Genomic DNA, 18505 nt, shown 5'->3' with positions numbered 1-18505 from the left:
CGTTTTGTCTCAATTACAAGGAATTTTTTCAAATACCGTTTCGAAAGAAAAGAAAAATAATTAAAAATTTTGATAGTTGCCGGAATCGAAACTCCGACTTAGACCACTAGATAAGCATAAAACGTAAATTACCACAAAATTAGATACAAATATACATTGCTAAGGCAACGAAAGTAAACTAGATATAATGGCATTGCTGCAAAAATTCCACCAAATAAATGACCATTGTTGCGAATTGGGTTGGAGAAAAGTAAACACTATGCTTTATGCTTCGCATGTGTCAAGTGAAACTATGCTCCGTTGTGTAAAAAAACGAGTGTTTTTTTTTCAGGACAAAGCCCTGAATGTTCCGACTGCCATCACACTCCGATCAGACTTTATTCATTGGAGTAGCCACAATTTCAAACTCTTAGAGTGTTGTGAATTGCATTAACTTAATCATATTTTTTATTAGTTTTTTTAGCCATCATAACTGGTACTTAGTTATGACCTTGATACGTTCATTCTCTCCGGCGGATATAATGCTCTTTCACTTTTTTATGTTTTAACTTTAAAATTAGTTCATTTTTAAACACACTTTTATCTGTACATAAGTAGAATTAGCTGTAACAAAGGAACATTTTATCATAGAGTTCTTCAATCAATAAACACAGGTGAAATATCTAATTATTTTTCATATATCAACACATATATTTTTCAAATAATATAAAATAGTTTCCTCAAATGAAAAGTGAAAAATTGCTCACTAAACAGCCGAAACTTATCTGGAGAACAAATATTCGATTACTTTCTCCGAAAGCCGGAACAAACGCTTACTTGAAACAAAAAAAATAAGACTGCTTGTATCAGGGTGAAGCCCTGAATGTTCCGACTGCCTTTTAAGGCCTATGAAGCAGTAATAACATGAAAAAACCAAATGTAAAATAAAAAAGGAAAAAATTTTGTAACACGCCATTTAAAGTACAAAAAGATAAATTTCGCTTCTAGAAACAAATCAATTATAGCAAACTAGCTTCTTTCAACCAATTTGGAACGATTACTAAGACGGATTAAATCTCCGCTTACGCGTTAATAGCGCAAAATATATCGAGCGTTTATTGTCCTAAATTGGCAAATTGCCAATCTTTAAACCCCCATAACTTTGCGAAAAAAAATCACAGCTGAAATATCTTTTCATTTTTAAGCTCAAGACTACATTACCTTTTGAATGATATTTTAAAAAATACCGTCAAAAATGGCTAGTTAAAAAATCGAAATTTGTCAGAAGAAAAAAAACCCACCTCGAGCACAAATATTCCGTTACTTTCGTATCGACTTTTGTAAGAAAGTGACGGAATAATTGTGCTTAGGGTGGTTTTTTTCTCCAGCCTATTTCGGCCATTTAACTAGAAATTTTAGACAACATTTTTTGTATCATTCGAATGGTACTGTTCACTTGGACTCAAAAATAACAAAAAATCAATTATGATCATATTTCGTAAAATTATGGGGGTTTAAAGATTGCCTATGTGGCCAATATGGGACAATTAGCGCGCAATATTGTTCCGACTTTTGTTTTTTCATTCAGAACAGTTTTAGAAAAGTTGACTGCATATGGGCATCGATTTGGAAATATTGTGATTGCCAAGCGATTATGCTTGCACTTGACCAAAGTGCGGCGCGTACTCCGGAATATTACTTTGATAGTTTGCTTCAATACGCGAAAAATTTATGCGTGGCAAACTATCCGCACTCATAAAACGTTCCAAATTGAATTGAGGCAAGCTCTTCTTATTAATGCACTAGACGATTCAAAATTTAAGACTTAGAAATTTAGCGGGTGATCAAGGGAACTTAATATTTATCCACGACGTTTTGGGTGGTGTGTTTCTCGAGCTACTGAATAGAAGAAGCGTCCAACATGCCCTCCCAAAACAGCAACTGCACGATTCATTTCGAGAAGTTCATTTAAATGTTTTTCGAATATGCAAATATGTGAACGTCAGTTTTTCATATAGAAACAATACTTTTGGGTCAGCTGGTGTTTTTTAGTGTTTTGTTTATTGCGATAAACTCCAAACGATACAAAACTCCGTTAATTTCTTCTGTTTTTGAGTGATAATTGAAAAAAAATTGAATGGACCTCGTAAAGAAGAGACCGTCAAGATTGCCCGGTCGGCAGCAGGATCCGGAATTGTGGCCAGCACCTCTCCAGAGTCTTTCACAACCTTGTATCCGGTGACCAAGACTCCATTTGACACTACCACGCCCTCTGGTTCTCCTATTCCCATAGATCCATTCACTCCTGGGGATGTCGGGGGTTCCCAGATCACTGTGAAAGTGTTCGGAGGTGAGGAGCTGACAATCACTCGAACCCCACAGGGACAGTCGGGAAGACCTGGAATATCAATACCGTACGATTCTCTCAAAACTCTACGAATAACCTATTTTTCCGAAAAAAAATTGCGCCGCAGCCAAACTTTTGAAAAACAGACCAAAACTTTTGACGCCTTTAAGTTTTTTTGGAAGGTTTTGGTAAAAAACTGCTCTAAAATCATTTTAGCGTTTGTCAGTTAAAATTGGATGTCGCTTATAGAACCAAAGGAGCCCTTTGTGCGGTCAAGATGCCAATTTCCCCCTAAGTCCGCTACTGTGTATTTGCGCATGATTTCCTGGTTATTTCCCCTGAACTCTTAGATTAACAGATTAACCAATACATCATGAGGAGGCTTTCAATTTTGACTTTTAAAATTAAAGAGGCGTTTTTTAGCCGCAAACCATATTTGATCAATTTTTCCAAATATGGGAGTAAATAACGCATAACATGCATTCATATTCAGCTTTTTTGTTGTACTGCACAAAGCGGATTAATTTACCCCTTCACAATTTGCAGTGTTCATAATACTTCACCCGTAATGTTCAATCGGGCTAAAGTGGGTTAGAATCCATCAGGGAAAAGTGACAGCAGGAAGGGGCGACCAACTGACCCAATTTAGACCACGTGATTAATGAGCATGAACTGTTAATGAACCATTCTACCCCCTTGCTCCAAATGAGAACCTTCTCCCCCCACTCTCATTTACTCATTCATCCTCAATCCTCGTCCAAATATTTCAATTTCAACAGCAGGGAAAATGACAAAGCTCATTTTTGTTTTTCAATGTTTAGAAGTAGAGTACCAACTAAAAAATGTAGCTAGGTTGCACCAATTAAACTTGCGGACAATATTGCCTCGGTTCGAAAGTCAGCTTCGAAATGAAAATACGACATATTTTAGTTACAAACAAAGAAGTTGACATTAAAGGAAAGGGCATTTATCTTTGATGGGAAAAAGAACCCAAAGATCGTATCTGTAAGCAATGAAGGCGCAAAACCAAGCCGGTGTATCTATCATTTCTCTGAGTTCTGGGCGCCTAGTGTTTAGATAGTCTTGCCTAGATCATTATTGCCAATTTTAGAACCTTTTTTACTCGGCTATCTCCACTATGAATGTTTGGAAATTTGATAATGATAATGAGTGTTGCTTGGTTTTGGCATTTTTTTCAAAGATTGAAACACATATTCTGACAATCGTTTTTCCGATATATAAAATGATAATTTGGTTAATCAGCTAATCAAGTCAACCAAATAGTACCCGACATAGTTTCCAACACAGTCATTGTTAGGTTACAAACCTCCTCCATTTGATTGGTTAGATCCTGATGAATAAGTGGTTAGATCCTTCGGCGCCAATATATACTACTTTTAGGAAGAGTGCGCGCCAAATAAACGCAAGTTTTTGTTCAAAACTTTCCACAAAAAGGCCTAATAACGCTTAAAAGTTAATGTTATTCGTAAGGTTTTAGTTTTGTGTTTTGGGAGAGCTCGGATAATTAATTTAGTTGACAAAAAAATTCTAGAAAATTTTGACGTGGATCTGGGATTTTCTGGAAGAGCGGATTTTAAAATATGATAGAAAATTGTCAACCTTTTTTCTAGGACAACCAAATTGTTTCAAGGACAATCAGATTGAATAAATTCGATCTAAAAATGTGCTATAAACTATTTTCTTTAAAAAATTTTACTGATCGTGAACCAAACTCAAGACTACCGACCTGATGGCAATGTTTTGAACTCGATCTTAGCCACAGTGCTATTTTGAGAAGAAGGCGAACTCGAATCCGAAGACATCGGTGGCGACGTGACGTCATCCCAAACTGACCTCAGAGACACTTTGTTCACACTGGCAGGCGTGAGACCTGTTAACTTATGGATCCAGGTACCAGCTGGTATCCTGACCTCTGGTCCCTGATTCAAGGTCAACCCGTGGGAGAAGTTGCTGTTGCAAGGCCACCAGACTATTTCGGAACTCGTCGGTTGGATTTGGATTGCTTTGAGATCGTAGGGAGACTTTTTGGCGCCCTTTCCTATCACAATTGTGCACTGTTGGTCTTTACTGACCAAACCTCTGGTTGTGAGGGTTCGTATGCTCACTTTGTGTGGAATCTAGTTAGAAAAACGTTAAAATTATTTCATTTGTTCATTTTGACGGGGAGCTATTTAGTCATTCTGACGGGTTATTTAGTTATTGTGACGGGTTATTTAGTTATTATGACTGGGTATTCATTTTTTTTGATGAGGTGCTATTTAGTAATTTTGACGGAATATTGATCTACTCTGACAGACTTTTTACTAATTTTGACGGAGATTTTCCAAAACAATGCGAAAAATGACATTGATTGCATTTAGCAACCAGTTATAATATAGTAACTAGTGTCATGGTAACATGCACGATACCTGGGTATCGATGTTGTGTAACAGTGCCCTGAGTTTAGCATATGGTCTGACAGTGAGATGTCGTGTGCCGTCTACACACACTTCGTAGCACTCGACTCTTTTAACTGGTTCACTGCTCGCACTCCAGCTGATGAGGACTGAGTTAAGCAGCATCTTCTCCACCACAAGTCGTTCCGGCGGACTCACCTGTCCACCCCCACCCCCAAGGTCGTCCAATGACACTACGGGGAGACGATGAGCTTTGTCCTGGCAAATATAAAAGAGCTTCAGTTATGCTAAAAGGTTTTAAAACACAATCGGCGACATTTAAAAAATGTTTTGGCCGTTTATTTAGTATAAAATAAAGCATAAACGCCAAAAAAAAAATTGAAACCGAACAAATCTTCTAGCTTCTTTTTTTTTAATGAAAACAAATATCTCTTTTTTCTCCCATTCGAGTGATTTTATCGAATTGTGGCAATTATATAGCAATCGTAGTGCAGAAATTCGAATCTCACACTTCTAGGCGAAACATGCCGAGAGGGTCCATTGCTCAACGACTTGTGACTTTCTTCATTCGTGCCGACAGACGACACCGAGCGCGGCGAAGAACCCGCAAAAGAAGGCGAGTACTTCTGCGAGTTCGTATCCAGCCCATCTCCAATGTGATTGGCTAACGACAAGTCGTGGTGTCCTCCTGCAGCCGAGTAGTGTGTCGGACTTCGGTTTAGATGCGAGTTCATGAGTGATGGAAGGCTTTTCGGGCTGACTGGAATATGGTTGGAATGTGATTGGTCGTTCCACGCCGCACTGTGATTAGCTTTGAGCGACGTGACGTCATATTTGGCAGAATAAGTCAATGACCTGTTGGGGAACTCTGAGATATCATCTTCTAGCACCTGGACTCCTGAATCGACTAAATAAAATCAAGCTCAGTTATGCGACCGTCGAATCGTATGTTTGGACCCCTGCCAGAACAAATAATAGTGTGTGAGGACGAGCTCTTATCTGACCACTAGCTTCAGGTCTTGTTACAGCCTGACCAATTTCGGCTACAATAGTGGCACGACGTGTAAGTTCTAGACGCAAAAAAAAACGGACTTGAGTTGCAAAAAAGAGCTTCGCTCAACAAAATAACTCAGCCTTACATTATAACATTTTCTATAAAAAGTTTTATTTAACATTTTTTTCTGCAAACACTGGGGTGGACTTGGAAAATTTTGATAGCACATGTTTTTAATCTTCCAGTCATATACGGCAATCAAACAAATTAAATTAACATTGTTTTTGACAATTTCGAACTTTTAAAAAAATAGATGCATTTAAAGCGACAATCCCTGACCTTTCGGATTGAGCCCGTAGTTCCCGGCTGCCGCGATTTGGTTCAAATGCAAGTTGGACAAGCTGCGGTTTCTTAGTTTCTGCAGGTGGCTCTTCAAGAGTTCCGGCAGCTCCTTCTCCTTCACTGGTTCGACGAAGTTGGATGGAACCAGACCCCGCTGGCCTCCCAGGAGCTCCCCCTCGAAGAAACCATCTTCGTCCATATCCCCGTGGATGTAGACATAGTCCCCCTTCGAAACTGTCAACTCTAACTCTGGGTTGTCGTTTGGGGAGTACTTGAGGGGATCGTAGTTGTACTTGGCGATGTAGATTGTGACCTGTCATAAAATGGGCTGTTGATCAAGAATTTGAAACAATATGCAAATTTGAAACAATTACAACAAATTAATAGTATTTATAGAGGCTTTTCACTCCTTATTAAATCTCCAGTTTCTTCTTAATTTTTGAATAACTAATGCAATTAAAATGAAAGCAAAACTATCCTTGGACCCAGGGCGGATCTAGGATTTTCTCGAGGAGGGGGGGGGGGGGCGGATTTTCCAAAAAAATTTTGTCGACATTTTTTTAGGTCGACCAAATTGATTTTCCGAGCTCTCCCAAACCATTACAAAGACACTTTTTTGGTCAAAATTTCTGCGGCGCAGTCATAGTTTTGAAAAAAAGCCAAAAAGAGCGTTTTTAGGCACTTTTTCAAAAATTTGACTAAAAAATCGCGTTTTTCGGCACGCGCTCCCCCCTCACATTAGTATATATTGGCGCCAAAGGCCCCTTTAGAAAAATTTAAGGGTCCTTCACCAAAAATTTGATATCTCAAAATAGTACAAAGGAGGGAACCTTTGGGTGGGCATGGGGTCGAATTCCTGAAGAAAAGAAGCGTCCGCACCCCCCCCCCCCTAAATCCGCCACTGATTGGACCCAAAAAAAATATTTCATGGCAATTAATCGAGAAAAAATAAACGAAGAATTAGTTAATTTCTCCAGTCAATCCAATGATAAGTCAGATCAGACTTACTTTCTCAACGGGATTAAGAATTGTACCAACGGGTTTTTTAGCTTTTCCAAAAACAAACTGCCTCCAGAACAATATGAGGTTTTTAAGGTGATTATATTTTTTATCGTTCTTTTAAAATTAGTTCAACAAATAAAATGTTTAAAAAATTAGAAATTTGAAATTGAGACGAGCTTGATATTCCACATTTTGTTTTCAACGCAATGGGAAGTTGAAGGGTGCGAAACCATTTTTCAAAGGCAATCATAAGTTGTCTTACAGGCACTGGTTCTAAGGGGAGGTCTTGCGCCCCGAAGGCGGGAAAGTGAGCCGTTGTTCCGTCCAGCAGATTGTCTGTCGTGGCGGCAACACCGATACCACCAGCAGTTGCGCTCGCCGTCTTGTTGCCGCCCACGGAATGACCCGGTGACCCACTCTCGCCAACTGAAGATTTCAGCCGATTGAACTCGTGCAGAAGGTCATTGTATTTGATTGACTAAAAATGCTCTTTTTCTTAAAAGATAAACTTAATTTTTACGGAAGCTAATTATAGAGAAAAGGCGCTTCTGAACGTTCAAATCATCGAACACATACAACACAAAGATTTCAAAATGCTGATTTTCAGTAGCAAATTTAGGGGGGCAGCGCGGGGGGGGGGGGGGAGAATGCTCCGTAGAACCCCGAAAACTTTGATAACAAAAAACTGACTTCGTTTTAGTATCTTAAGACATCCATTAATGGCCAAAAAACTTTTTCAGCTCAAAAATTAATAAAAGTCAGTAAAATTTTGAAAATTCCGCCTCTAGCGAGCATCCATTATCCGCTTCTGCTTCCGTTCCAGTTCAATTTATTTTATTATTAATATTAACGCTCCTCTTTTATGGCTGACAGTTTTCAAACGGTTTCATTTTATCCGCCAAACTCTAGTGAATTGGTTTTAAAATTCCATCATTTTTTGCGCCAAAAAGTACCACTGACGCCGAAAATGTCAAACTTTTGTTTTAATTTGCTAGCACTACATTATTACATAACTCAAAATCTAAAAAGTTGTTTCTGATACAGGATACGTCGAAGTGATTGGTCGAAATGAAAGGAAGCGTCCATCATGTATCAACCTAACGCATTCTAGATTATATGTTTGTATGAGCAACTAAGATATCCAGAGCAATTTTTGAGCTCGAATAAAATTGAGCATTTCAGAAAAAAAAACAGTTTTAAGGTCAAACTGGATGTACCATTGAGACAAACAAAATGTATCAATGGTCAACGAGAAACTCTGACTAAAAAGGGCTAAAATAATTGTTCTTGGAAAACTAAAATCAACGAAAATTTCTTAAAAGTAGCTTTCACAAGTGTTCTTCAAAACTTTCTAGTGACTTGTTGCTTTATGAACCTGTACGGGAAGTTTTTGACCAAAAACAAAACAAGCAAATGGATCTTTGGACATAAAGATATTGCGTTAACTGCCCAAACTGCATTAAGAAGAAATCATTCAGTTCTAGGGCTAGTTCGCCAAAAATGTGTTTCCAATTTTTTTTTGCAAAATGGCCGCGGTGGGAGTTTCTGTAGTTTTTCATTTCAATCAGCTATTTTCACACACTTTTCAATTTGGTTGCTTTTATTGCATTTTTTACATTCATTGTTGTTATTTTTCTGTTCACTAAAAGGGGTCAAATGTAAAAACCTTTCAAAGCTCTTTCAGTCGTAATTTGAACCTTAAGCAATTTTTAAAAAAACTATCAGAGTCGAGAAAAACCGGTTGAATTTAAAAAAAAATTGATTCAACTTCGAGCAAATGAAGCCAGCAAACAGGTTTATAAACAATAAGAACCTTTTACATCAGCCGTGAAACCTGAGTTTCATTCCAAAAGAAGTACATGAGAATAAAAAAATTCAAAAATTTTTAAAGTAGATTGCTGCAAAAAATTGAAAAATCAGAAAAAACTTCATATTCAGTTTTTGAGAAAAGCTGTTGTCAATTTATTCTAAAGTACTATGACTATCAAATGAACTTTTCATGACTTACAGTTTTGAAACACTTTCAATTTATTGGCAAAATTTTGATGTATCACTGACGCTAAATATTTGATTTTTTGCTTGGATGTTTTTCCTAGCAGCAGAATAGGACTTAACTCAAAAGATGCAAAGATTTTCGATACAGGATACATCGAAACAATTTTTTTTGTTTTGTTATTGTGGCCGTAATTGGTTCTCCTAATTGCAAAGCAACCGAAGTTTTTTTTGATCAGTATCATGATTTTTTTAGTGATCTTTTTATGACTCAATTTTTTCTGATGATTAGGGTTATCATGATTATTATGCCATGATTATGATGATTTTTTTCCCGATTATGATATATGTTCCAGTATTATATTCCACATCAGCCATGAACCTTTTACATCAGCAATGAGTTTCATCCCAGTAGAAGTATTTCACCGCGATTGAGATTTTCAAAAATCCAAAAAATTTCAAAGTAAATTGCTGCAAAAAATTAAAAATTCAGAAAGAAACATCATGTTCAGTTTTTGAAAAAAAAACTGTTGTTGATTTAATCTAAATTACTATGACTATCAAATGAAATTTTCATGACTGACAATTTTGAAACGTTTTCAATTTATCGGTAAAATTTTTGTAAATTGGTTTTGAAATTATATCCGTTTTCTACTTCAAAAAATACCACTGACGGTAGAAGTGTGAAATTTTGCTTTGATTTTTTAACAGCAGAATAATACTTAACTCGAAAGATAAAAAATTTACTGATACAGGATACGTCAAATTGAAAGGTAAAAAATGAACAAAAAAGTCAATTGTGGATCAACCTAACGCACTCTAAATTAAATGTTCAAAATGAGCATTTTAATTATCTAGAGCAATTCAGCGTTCAAAAAATTAAGCAGCTCAAAAAAAACAGTTTTAACTTCAAATTGGATAGACCAGCGAGAAAACAAAATGAATAAATCGTCAACGAAAAACTCAGACTACAAAAGTAATAGTGTAATTATAATTTTTCAATGAATACTTAAATCAAACAAATATTTTACAAGTGTTCTTCAAAATATTGAAATAAGATGTTGATTCATTTTCATTGACCGAATTTTTTGCAAAAAAAACAAGCAAATAGATTTTTGGACATAGAGATATTGCGTTAACTGCCCACTCTGCCACTATGCAGTTTAGAAGAAATAAGTCAATAACGGCTATTTTGTTCATTCAAGTTCATTAAAGTAGCGGCTATTTTGCTCATCAAAGTTTCAGACTTTCGTTGAGATTATCTCATCGTACGACAGTAAAAAAAAATGACAGAATTAACAAAAAAAGAAACTAACACGTTTTTGATATTTTTTTAAAATATTGTGGCCGTAATTGGTTCTTCTAATTACAAAACAACTGACCAAGTTTTTTTTATCAGTATCACGGATTTTTTTAGTGATCTTATTATGACTAATTCCATAAGAATTTTTTCTGAAGATTAGGGTTATCATGATTACTGGGATAATTTTTATTCCGATTATGACACTTGTAGCAGTATAATTTTGATTTTGATTGTTATCGTAAATTGCCATGCTGATTGACATTCTTAAGATTCGTACTATGATTTCTATTATAATTAGTTTTTCTGTTTCAACTTTCTAATTATTACCATTAAAATTTTAAATGTTTACAATTTTATCATTATTTTGTATTATAATAAGTTTTTGACACAGGGAACTAAAAAAACTGAGTTTAAAGATAGAATTGAGAGATGCATCAAATGGAGGTGGTTTTTAACCGTGTTTGACCAGCCAAAAAAGAAATGTAAAAAAATCTGTCAATCGGGAAAAAATAAGAGAATTTTATTTCGCAAAAATTAGAACAGTCAATTTTGAAAAACTTTGAACTATCAAATTTTGAAGTAAACATTATATCATCCGAAAGCTTTTCTGAGTTCTAAGAAATGGGTAGGAACGGCATTTTCTTCCCCGAAACTTATCTCAATTTTTAGAGAAAACTGTTTTGTTTCATCTTTTATTAAGAGTGTTCGATTTTTTACGCGTTGAGTGTTTTATGACAAAGAAAATAAACTGAAGCTTACAACCAATCAAAATAAACCGCGAAAAATCAAAATTGAGCATGAATAAATATTACGATTTTTTCTTGAAAAAGGTGAAAAAAATTGTTGCGACCTTCATAAATCACAGCCACTTCGCTGTTTTACAATTAATCGAAGACGGTAATTTAAACATTAACAATGTTTTTTTTACTCATTCTCAAGCTATTTTCCATTGATTAGTAAGCTTATATGACTTTCTTTCTGTTTCCAGCTATATAAATAAAAAAGTCAAAAAAATTCTTGATAAAACTTTTTAAACAGTACTCTTCGGTTTCTGTTTATTTTTCTCGGGGGCTGTGACCGACAATTCTGTCACACATGCACGACAGTCGGCTTTTTGCTGGGCTGGCATAAATTAAAACTGCCTCGTTTTTTCATCATCTCCTCCATAACAGGATGTTAGAAATTTCGTTTCTTAAAATTTTATAAAAATTTTTTGATGTTAAGCTTTTTGTGTTATTTTGTCCGGCATAAAAGTTTTGTAGGGGATTGGGTATCTAGCCCATGAAATTTTTTCAGTCATATTTTGATGGTGATATGACAAAGGAAAAAAATATTGTTTAAAAACTTTGAAATGGTAAGCTCTGGAAGTAATTTAACTCCCCGCCGATTAAATTAACTCAAATCTCCTTGGTATGTTGACAGCAACCGGAAATGCTCCAGAAGAAGAGAAAACTCGCATTCTGATTTTTCCTGACCAAATTAACGTACCACAAGTAGGCGACATATTTGGTCTAAGAAAGTCTTTCTGCCCGATTTGATCAGTGAAAATATTCCGGACAATTTATGAACTGAGAAAAAAATGGCCCAAATAATTTTGACCTTCAGATCAATTTAAAGCAAAGAAAGAATAATTTCATTTGTTTTATGATATAGGGATGACGAGATGATAATAGAAGGAGTGGGTTTGGGGGACGCCCCTTCTTCTTCAGGTATTCGATCCCAAATCACCCACTTGGTCTCTCTCCTCTTTAGTACTTTATGACCTCTGTTTTGCCCAACCAACCCAAAGATTTTCCCAAAAACGCCTTCGGACCACAAACAATATAATAAGTTTGAGGATTGAATCTGATTTGTACCTGTTGTTGGTAGTTGTGCTTGAGGTCTTTCAACGCATCTTGTAGATTGAGCATCGATTGTGCATTCTCGTTAGCGCTGCTCTCTTGCGCCTGAAACGACAAAAAAAAAACAAATTTCATAAATGTTGACTATCCGAACAGTCACCGTAAATTCTGTCGCTAGCCTTGAATGAAGTCTGAATTAATTCCGTATAAAGCGAGCATTTCAAATAAAAGGAACTTAAAAAATTTTGTTCATGGGATGACATCTGAAACCTTTTCATCACCCAAATTGAATTTTTGTCTTTTTTTTTCAAATAAAATATCAATTGAACCCAGTTTGGCTTCTCCAATTAAATTTCTGAAACAAAATAACATTTTTTACCCTGGAGGGGGAGGGGTTGGATGCCACGTTTTTAAATAATTTTGAAACGTAGTAATTGATTGTCTTCCGGAGGATTTGCGAGTTGTCTCGTATTGTCACATTTGTTGTAAGCTTTTCAGAAAAAGCGACCCAGAAGTACGTTTTGGAGCACTTTTCAAATGTTTTGTCCAAAAGTTGCAATTTTTTGCTCTTCTTGCTCTCAAATACTCAAAGGCGAAAAAAAAAAAAATTTGCAAAAAAAACATAAAAAAATGAATGAATTCCCGTCAACTTCTTGCAATATCTATAATTGGTGTATAAAATTAATTCCTCGGAAACTTTTCTTTTAACAAAAATGAAAACATTAATACAGCTTTTTTAAGTATAATCTTGTTATTTTAAAATGTCGGCGAATTGAAAGAACTCAATTGTAGAATAACATTTTTTTATTCTCATCAAAACCATAATTGACCTCAATATTTCTTTGGATCATCTATAATTGGGTTCTAAAATTAATTCCTCTGAAACTTTTCTTTTAACAGAAATGAAAAAATTAATGCAGCTTTTTTTAGTATAAGTTTGTCATTTTAAAATGTCGGCGAATTGAAAGAACTCAATTGTAGAATAACATTTTTTTATTCTCATCAAAACCATAATTGACCTCAATATTTCTTTGGATCATCTCATCATGTGATAATTGTTCCGACTTTCGGAGACGGTGGCGGAATATTAATTCTTCTACTGGTATTTTTTTACAGTCAGTTTTTGACTTTTTAGCATTTTTGACGGATGTTATTATATATTATCATCTGGAAAATATTGTTGTTCGGAGCTGAAATATAATTTTTGAGATTATTTTTTGTAAAGTTTTTAGGGGTTTGAAAATAGCTAATTTGACAATTTTGGTATACATAAATTGCGTTCTTTACCACGCATAAGCGGCGGCTTGAATTGCGGCATGTCATTTGTTTTTTAAACTAGAACACGAGAACTTCGTTCGTAATTTGCATAGCTTGTGAACTTTTTTTGTAAATTTTTTCGATAGTTTTGCAACTTTACAAGCAAAAAAAGTTTCAAATTGACCTTTAAGTGCAGTCGGAACATTCAGTTTTTCCGTCTGATAAATGAGCAATATGGTTTTATTTTTTGAGCTCTACTCCTGAAGTTTGAACTTGGAGAAACTTGGTTGATTTGGAGCAACAGCAAGAACAGTTGAAAATGAATTTTTGAATAAGACCAATTTTATCGAAAACAGAAGCTGCCAGTTTTAAATATTCATTGAGTTTTTAGAGCACGTCGAAGATGAATACCTCAGCCGGATTCTGTATAAATATCAGCTTGATTCTATCAGATTTGAGTTCAAGTTACTTTTGTTGCAAATTTTTTATAAAAGCAATATGTTTTAGTCCCATTTTCTGAATTAACGCGAAACAATACATTGTACAGCACAATCTTTAATTAAAATACTGTCTGATACTCTTGGAAATGCGCTGCTCAAGTCGCACACTTTACTTGGTAGTGGAAAAAGTAAAAATACGTCTCTAAATTGAAGCACATAGTGATAAATTCAGCTCATCTCATATTGATTGCATTGGCTTTTGAAGCGAATCGATTAGGGTATAATCGAGACCAGGTGTAAAATAACAGGGAAACAAAAGTGTTAATGTCAGTCGATTGCGCGGCGTCAGTCGAACCTCTGACTTTTTTTAATTTTTTTAAATTCCTTCTTTTAACCTCAAATTAGATTTTTTTAAAATGATAAATTTTCAATTAATGGGTGCACTTTTTGATGTTTAGTTGTATTGACGCAATTGATCCAATTAGAATATTAACGAGGCTACTCTCAGGTGGCAGAAGGACCAAATGTCCAAGTATTTGAACCAAAACACATCCTTTAAGTTGTAAAAATTAACCGATTTTCACGATTAATTCATTCGATGCTTCAATACTGGTTTCTGATAACTTTTTTAAAACATCCTGTTCATTTTGTTTCTTTGGCCATTTGCTCCTTTGTTCCCGTTTGAGAAAAAAATTTCACAGAAAGCACATGCATTTCTGAAACAGTTAGGTATCAAAAACAGTTAGGTACCAATATCTCAATTACTGAATCGAAGTGTCAATTTAAGCATTTTAGCTTGCTTGATTTTAATTTCATTTTTTGGTATAAATACAGCTCGATTAGTCAAATTGAATTGCTCTCAAAATTATGAATTTATTTAGTATCTGACAGAAGAGAGTAAGCGAGTAAAAAAGTAATATTTTTGAATTTGAAAAAAAATTCCATAGTCGCTATTCTGAAGGTAAATAAACCAACAGAACTTGTGCAGAGTATCAAAGCAGCAGATAAATTTCATCATATGAATGAAATTAGCATACCCTCAAAACTGTTAACTAGTTGTTGCAAAAAAATTATGAAACATTTATGTATTTTCGACTGGTTGATACTTCAGCTGGTTTATACTTCGGCTGGTTCAAATACCACCGCTAGGCTTTGCAGGGCAGCCATGGAAAAAAATCAAAAGTAGTTAATTTTTTTTAAATAACCTATTTTTCCCAAAACACGGAGCACGTTAGTTAACAAACAAAACTTATTATATTGGGGCATTGCAATGATTCCTCTGACTGTCAGAAAAAAAATCTTAAAAAAATTTGGTCATAGACAGTCGATGAAAATTTCAAAAAAAAACTGTTTTTTTGAAGAGTCGGTTGACTATTTGAAATCCTATTCCGGCATTATCAAGAATTTTAGAGTTATTCTTTTTACTGATCAGTTCGCCCACTATTCATTCGACATTGAAAAAAAATACAAAAGGCCAATTAATCAGTCAAAATGTGCCAAAAAGGCGATTTTCAAATCTTAATATTTTTGGTGCGTATACTGTGGTATGTACTTATTGTTCAAGGGTTTGTTTGTCTGCGACTATTTTTGTTCCGACTTTCGGTACGAAAGTAACGGAATATTTGTGCTCGGGGTGGGTTTTTTTTTCTTCAGACAAATTTCGACTTTTTAACTAGCCATTTTTGACAGAATTTTTTTTATATCATTCAAAAGGTATTGTTGTCCTGAGCTTAAATTTGAAAAGATATTTCACTTGTGATTGTTTTTCGTAAAGTTATGAGGGTTTAAAGATTGCCATTTTGGCCAATTTGGGACAATTAACGAGCGATATATTTCGCGCTATTAACGCGTAAACGGAGAGTTAATCCGTCTTAGAAATCGTTCCAAATTAGTTGTAAGAAGCTTATTTGCCATAATTGATTTGTTCCAAGGAGCGAAACCTATTGTTTTGTACTTTATATGGCGTGTGGGGGGATGATTTTTATAGAAAAATTTTTCAAATTTTAGAATTTTTTTTTTATTTCATTGAATTTTTTAAAATGTTGTTTATGTTATTACTGCTCCACAAACGTTAAAAGGCAGTCGGAACTTTCAGGGCTTCGCCCTGATACGAGAAGTCTTGTTAATTTTTGTTGTCAAGAAAACCAAAACCGTATTGCAGTGCCAAGATTTCTCAGCTGTTTAATAACACTTGAGAACAAAAAAAAACTAATGCAATTGAACCAAGGATACAAGCACCCAGCTGGTTTTTCTGCAATTAGCACAGTATGTTTCGACTACTCCCATTTTTGAGGGCAAAATTCTTTTTAAATTTCTCTCGCAGGAGGAGGAGAAGAGTGCATGCTTTATCTTTAAAAGCATTCTCAAGGAGAAGTAACGGGATGCATTCATTTAAAAGAATCTTTCTTTTCAGCAACTCTTACTGATCATAGTTAATAGCTTGAGTTACTGTTCTGACTTTTAAAGAGAGTGAGGAAAATATACGCTTGCGGTAAATATTTTGTTCCTAAAATTAGTAAAATTAGTTAAGTAGGGGATCGTACCTGGAATCTACGTGCTGCCGAGCGGATCTGGTACGCCGCATTATCCTAAATGCACTATGAAACCATTTTAACTACTTGCTTAATACTTTGAAGACTTTATCTATAATGATTAAAGTGTAACACAAATTCGACAATTTTTCATATAATCTGAAAAGCATTGTTATCTAGAGCTCAATTTTAAAAAGATATTTCACCTGTGATCCTTTTTCACAAAAAAAATGTTCGAATTTGGGGCTATTTTGACTACTAAAATTCCAATTGGGACAATTAACGCGCGATATATTTTTCTATTAAAGCGTAAGCGGCAAATTAAGTCCTTCCAAACTGAACAGCAAGCAATTTGCTTTCATTGTAAATTTTTATTAGATTTCGATAGACGATAGAGAGCCAGTCGGAATAGTCAGGGTTTTACCGGAATAGGGCGGAATAGTCTAGCCCGTGTCTGTACAAAACAGTCCCATACAAAACAGTCCAATACAAAACAGTCCGAAAAAACATAGCAAAGTACAAAAAAACAGTCCCATACAAAACAGTCCCAAAAATAGTCCAAAAAACAGTCCCATTGTTCGAAGTGATAATTGTTCTAGAAGCTGATAAGTAAATTTATCTCATATTAAACACATTTTGATTCCAACTAATCCGGATAACAATAGGTAGTATAGTAGAGAAATTAGAACAACCTAGATAACAGCAGCGGCCACTCAATAAAAGCAATAATCTTCAAAACATTAAAGTTAACGCAATTTAAGAAAGTGGACTCTTTTTTTAATCTAAGCAAAAAGAGACAGGTTGTTCAATCTGTTTCATTTGCAAACACTTGACAACACTCAATAGAAACGAAATTCACTATCTATCGATGGAAATCATACTTACAAACAAAAATTATGAGTTACTGATTTTTGAAGGGTATGCTTATATTAAACACAGAACACTGGCAGACAACTCCCTTTCCTGGCGCTGCGGACAAAGTAGCTGCAATGGCCGTGTGCGTACAAAGGACGACTCCGTTGAGATCGTTAAAGATCACTGCCACTTCCCCAATCCAGCTGACATCGAAAAACGTAAGTTCAGAAAAACACTTAAAGATCGAGCAGCAGTATCCGATGTAACACCGCGACAGACTATTTTCGCAGCCCAACGTGATGTGAACCGAGAAACAGCTGTTCATTTACCTAGTTATTCTGCTAATCAGCAAGCTGTAAATAGAGTTCGACGCGAAAAAAGACCAAAGATGGCAGAGCCAACATCGCTGACTGGCTTTGAACTACCACTGGCTCTACAGAAAACCCACGATGGAGAGCAGTTCCTTCTTCACGATTCTGGTCCCCAAGATGAAAATCGGGTTATTGTGTTCGCCACGTTACCCGGATTAGACTTACTATCTTTATCGGATGATTGGTTCTGTGATGGAACGTTTTCGACTGCTCCTAATGTTTTCTGTCAGATTTATACTGTACACGCTTCTGTTGAAGGATGCCTTATTCCTATTGTCTACGCTCTGCTACCCGACAAAAAGGAATCAACTTATTCTCGCCTTCTCAGTATTCTTAAAGTTGATTCCCCAAAACGCGTCACAATTGATTTTGAAGTAGCTGTGCGAAACTCAATAATAGCTACCCATTAAAGTGCTCAAATTCAGTTTTGTTTTTTCCATATGAGTCAAAGTGTCTGGCGACATGTTCAGTCGTCAGGCAATACTCACAATTACAACAATGACCTTAATTTTCGCGAACTTATTCGAATGCTTCTCGCAACAGCATTTCTGTGCGCAGGACAAAAAGTAGCCAGACCCAAAAAAGCTAAATACCAAAAACTCGACAAAAACTTGATCACTATGATTAAGTCATATCAACCCAACGATATCATTGGGTTTTTGAAAGGATGTAGTTATAATATTAAATTATAATCAGATTTTTCTTTTCTTTTTAATTTTCACATTTATTCCATATTGCCAAGCAATAAAATTTTTCCAAGTTAATTAATTTCCTTGATTTTTCAAAATTGAGCTAGAGTCGATTTGAAACCGGCAAAATAATGAATACATACAA

At 35.3% G+C, this 18505-nt stretch overlaps 2 protein-coding genes across 3 annotated transcripts in view; both read right to left on the bottom strand.

Moving 5' to 3' along the window:
- Positions 1–18505, bottom strand: part of LOC134844272 (meiosis-specific nuclear structural protein 1-like) — a 310596-nt gene that overhangs the window by 135597 nt on the left and 156494 nt on the right. The window lies entirely within an intron of this gene.
- Positions 1–18505, bottom strand: part of LOC134844987 (peripheral-type benzodiazepine receptor-associated protein 1-like) — a gene marked incomplete in the record, with an annotated part of 60018 nt that overhangs the window by 9468 nt on the left and 32045 nt on the right. Inside the window, 7 exon segments of the mRNA XM_063861815.1 lie at positions 2123–2377; positions 4074–4464; positions 4756–5001; positions 5253–5650; positions 6077–6392; positions 7344–7559; positions 12233–12322. Of these exon segments, the coding sequence (XP_063717885.1) occupies positions 2123–2377; positions 4074–4464; positions 4756–5001; positions 5253–5650; positions 6077–6392; positions 7344–7559; positions 12233–12322 (1912 nt within the window).

The sequence above is a fragment of the Symsagittifera roscoffensis genome, chromosome 4, assembly GCF_963678635.1.
Source record: "Symsagittifera roscoffensis chromosome 4, txSymRosc1.1, whole genome shotgun sequence".
NCBI classification, from domain to species: Eukaryota; Metazoa; Xenacoelomorpha; order Acoela; family Convolutidae; genus Symsagittifera; species Symsagittifera roscoffensis.
This window is presented reverse-complemented; position numbering and strand designations above follow the sequence as displayed.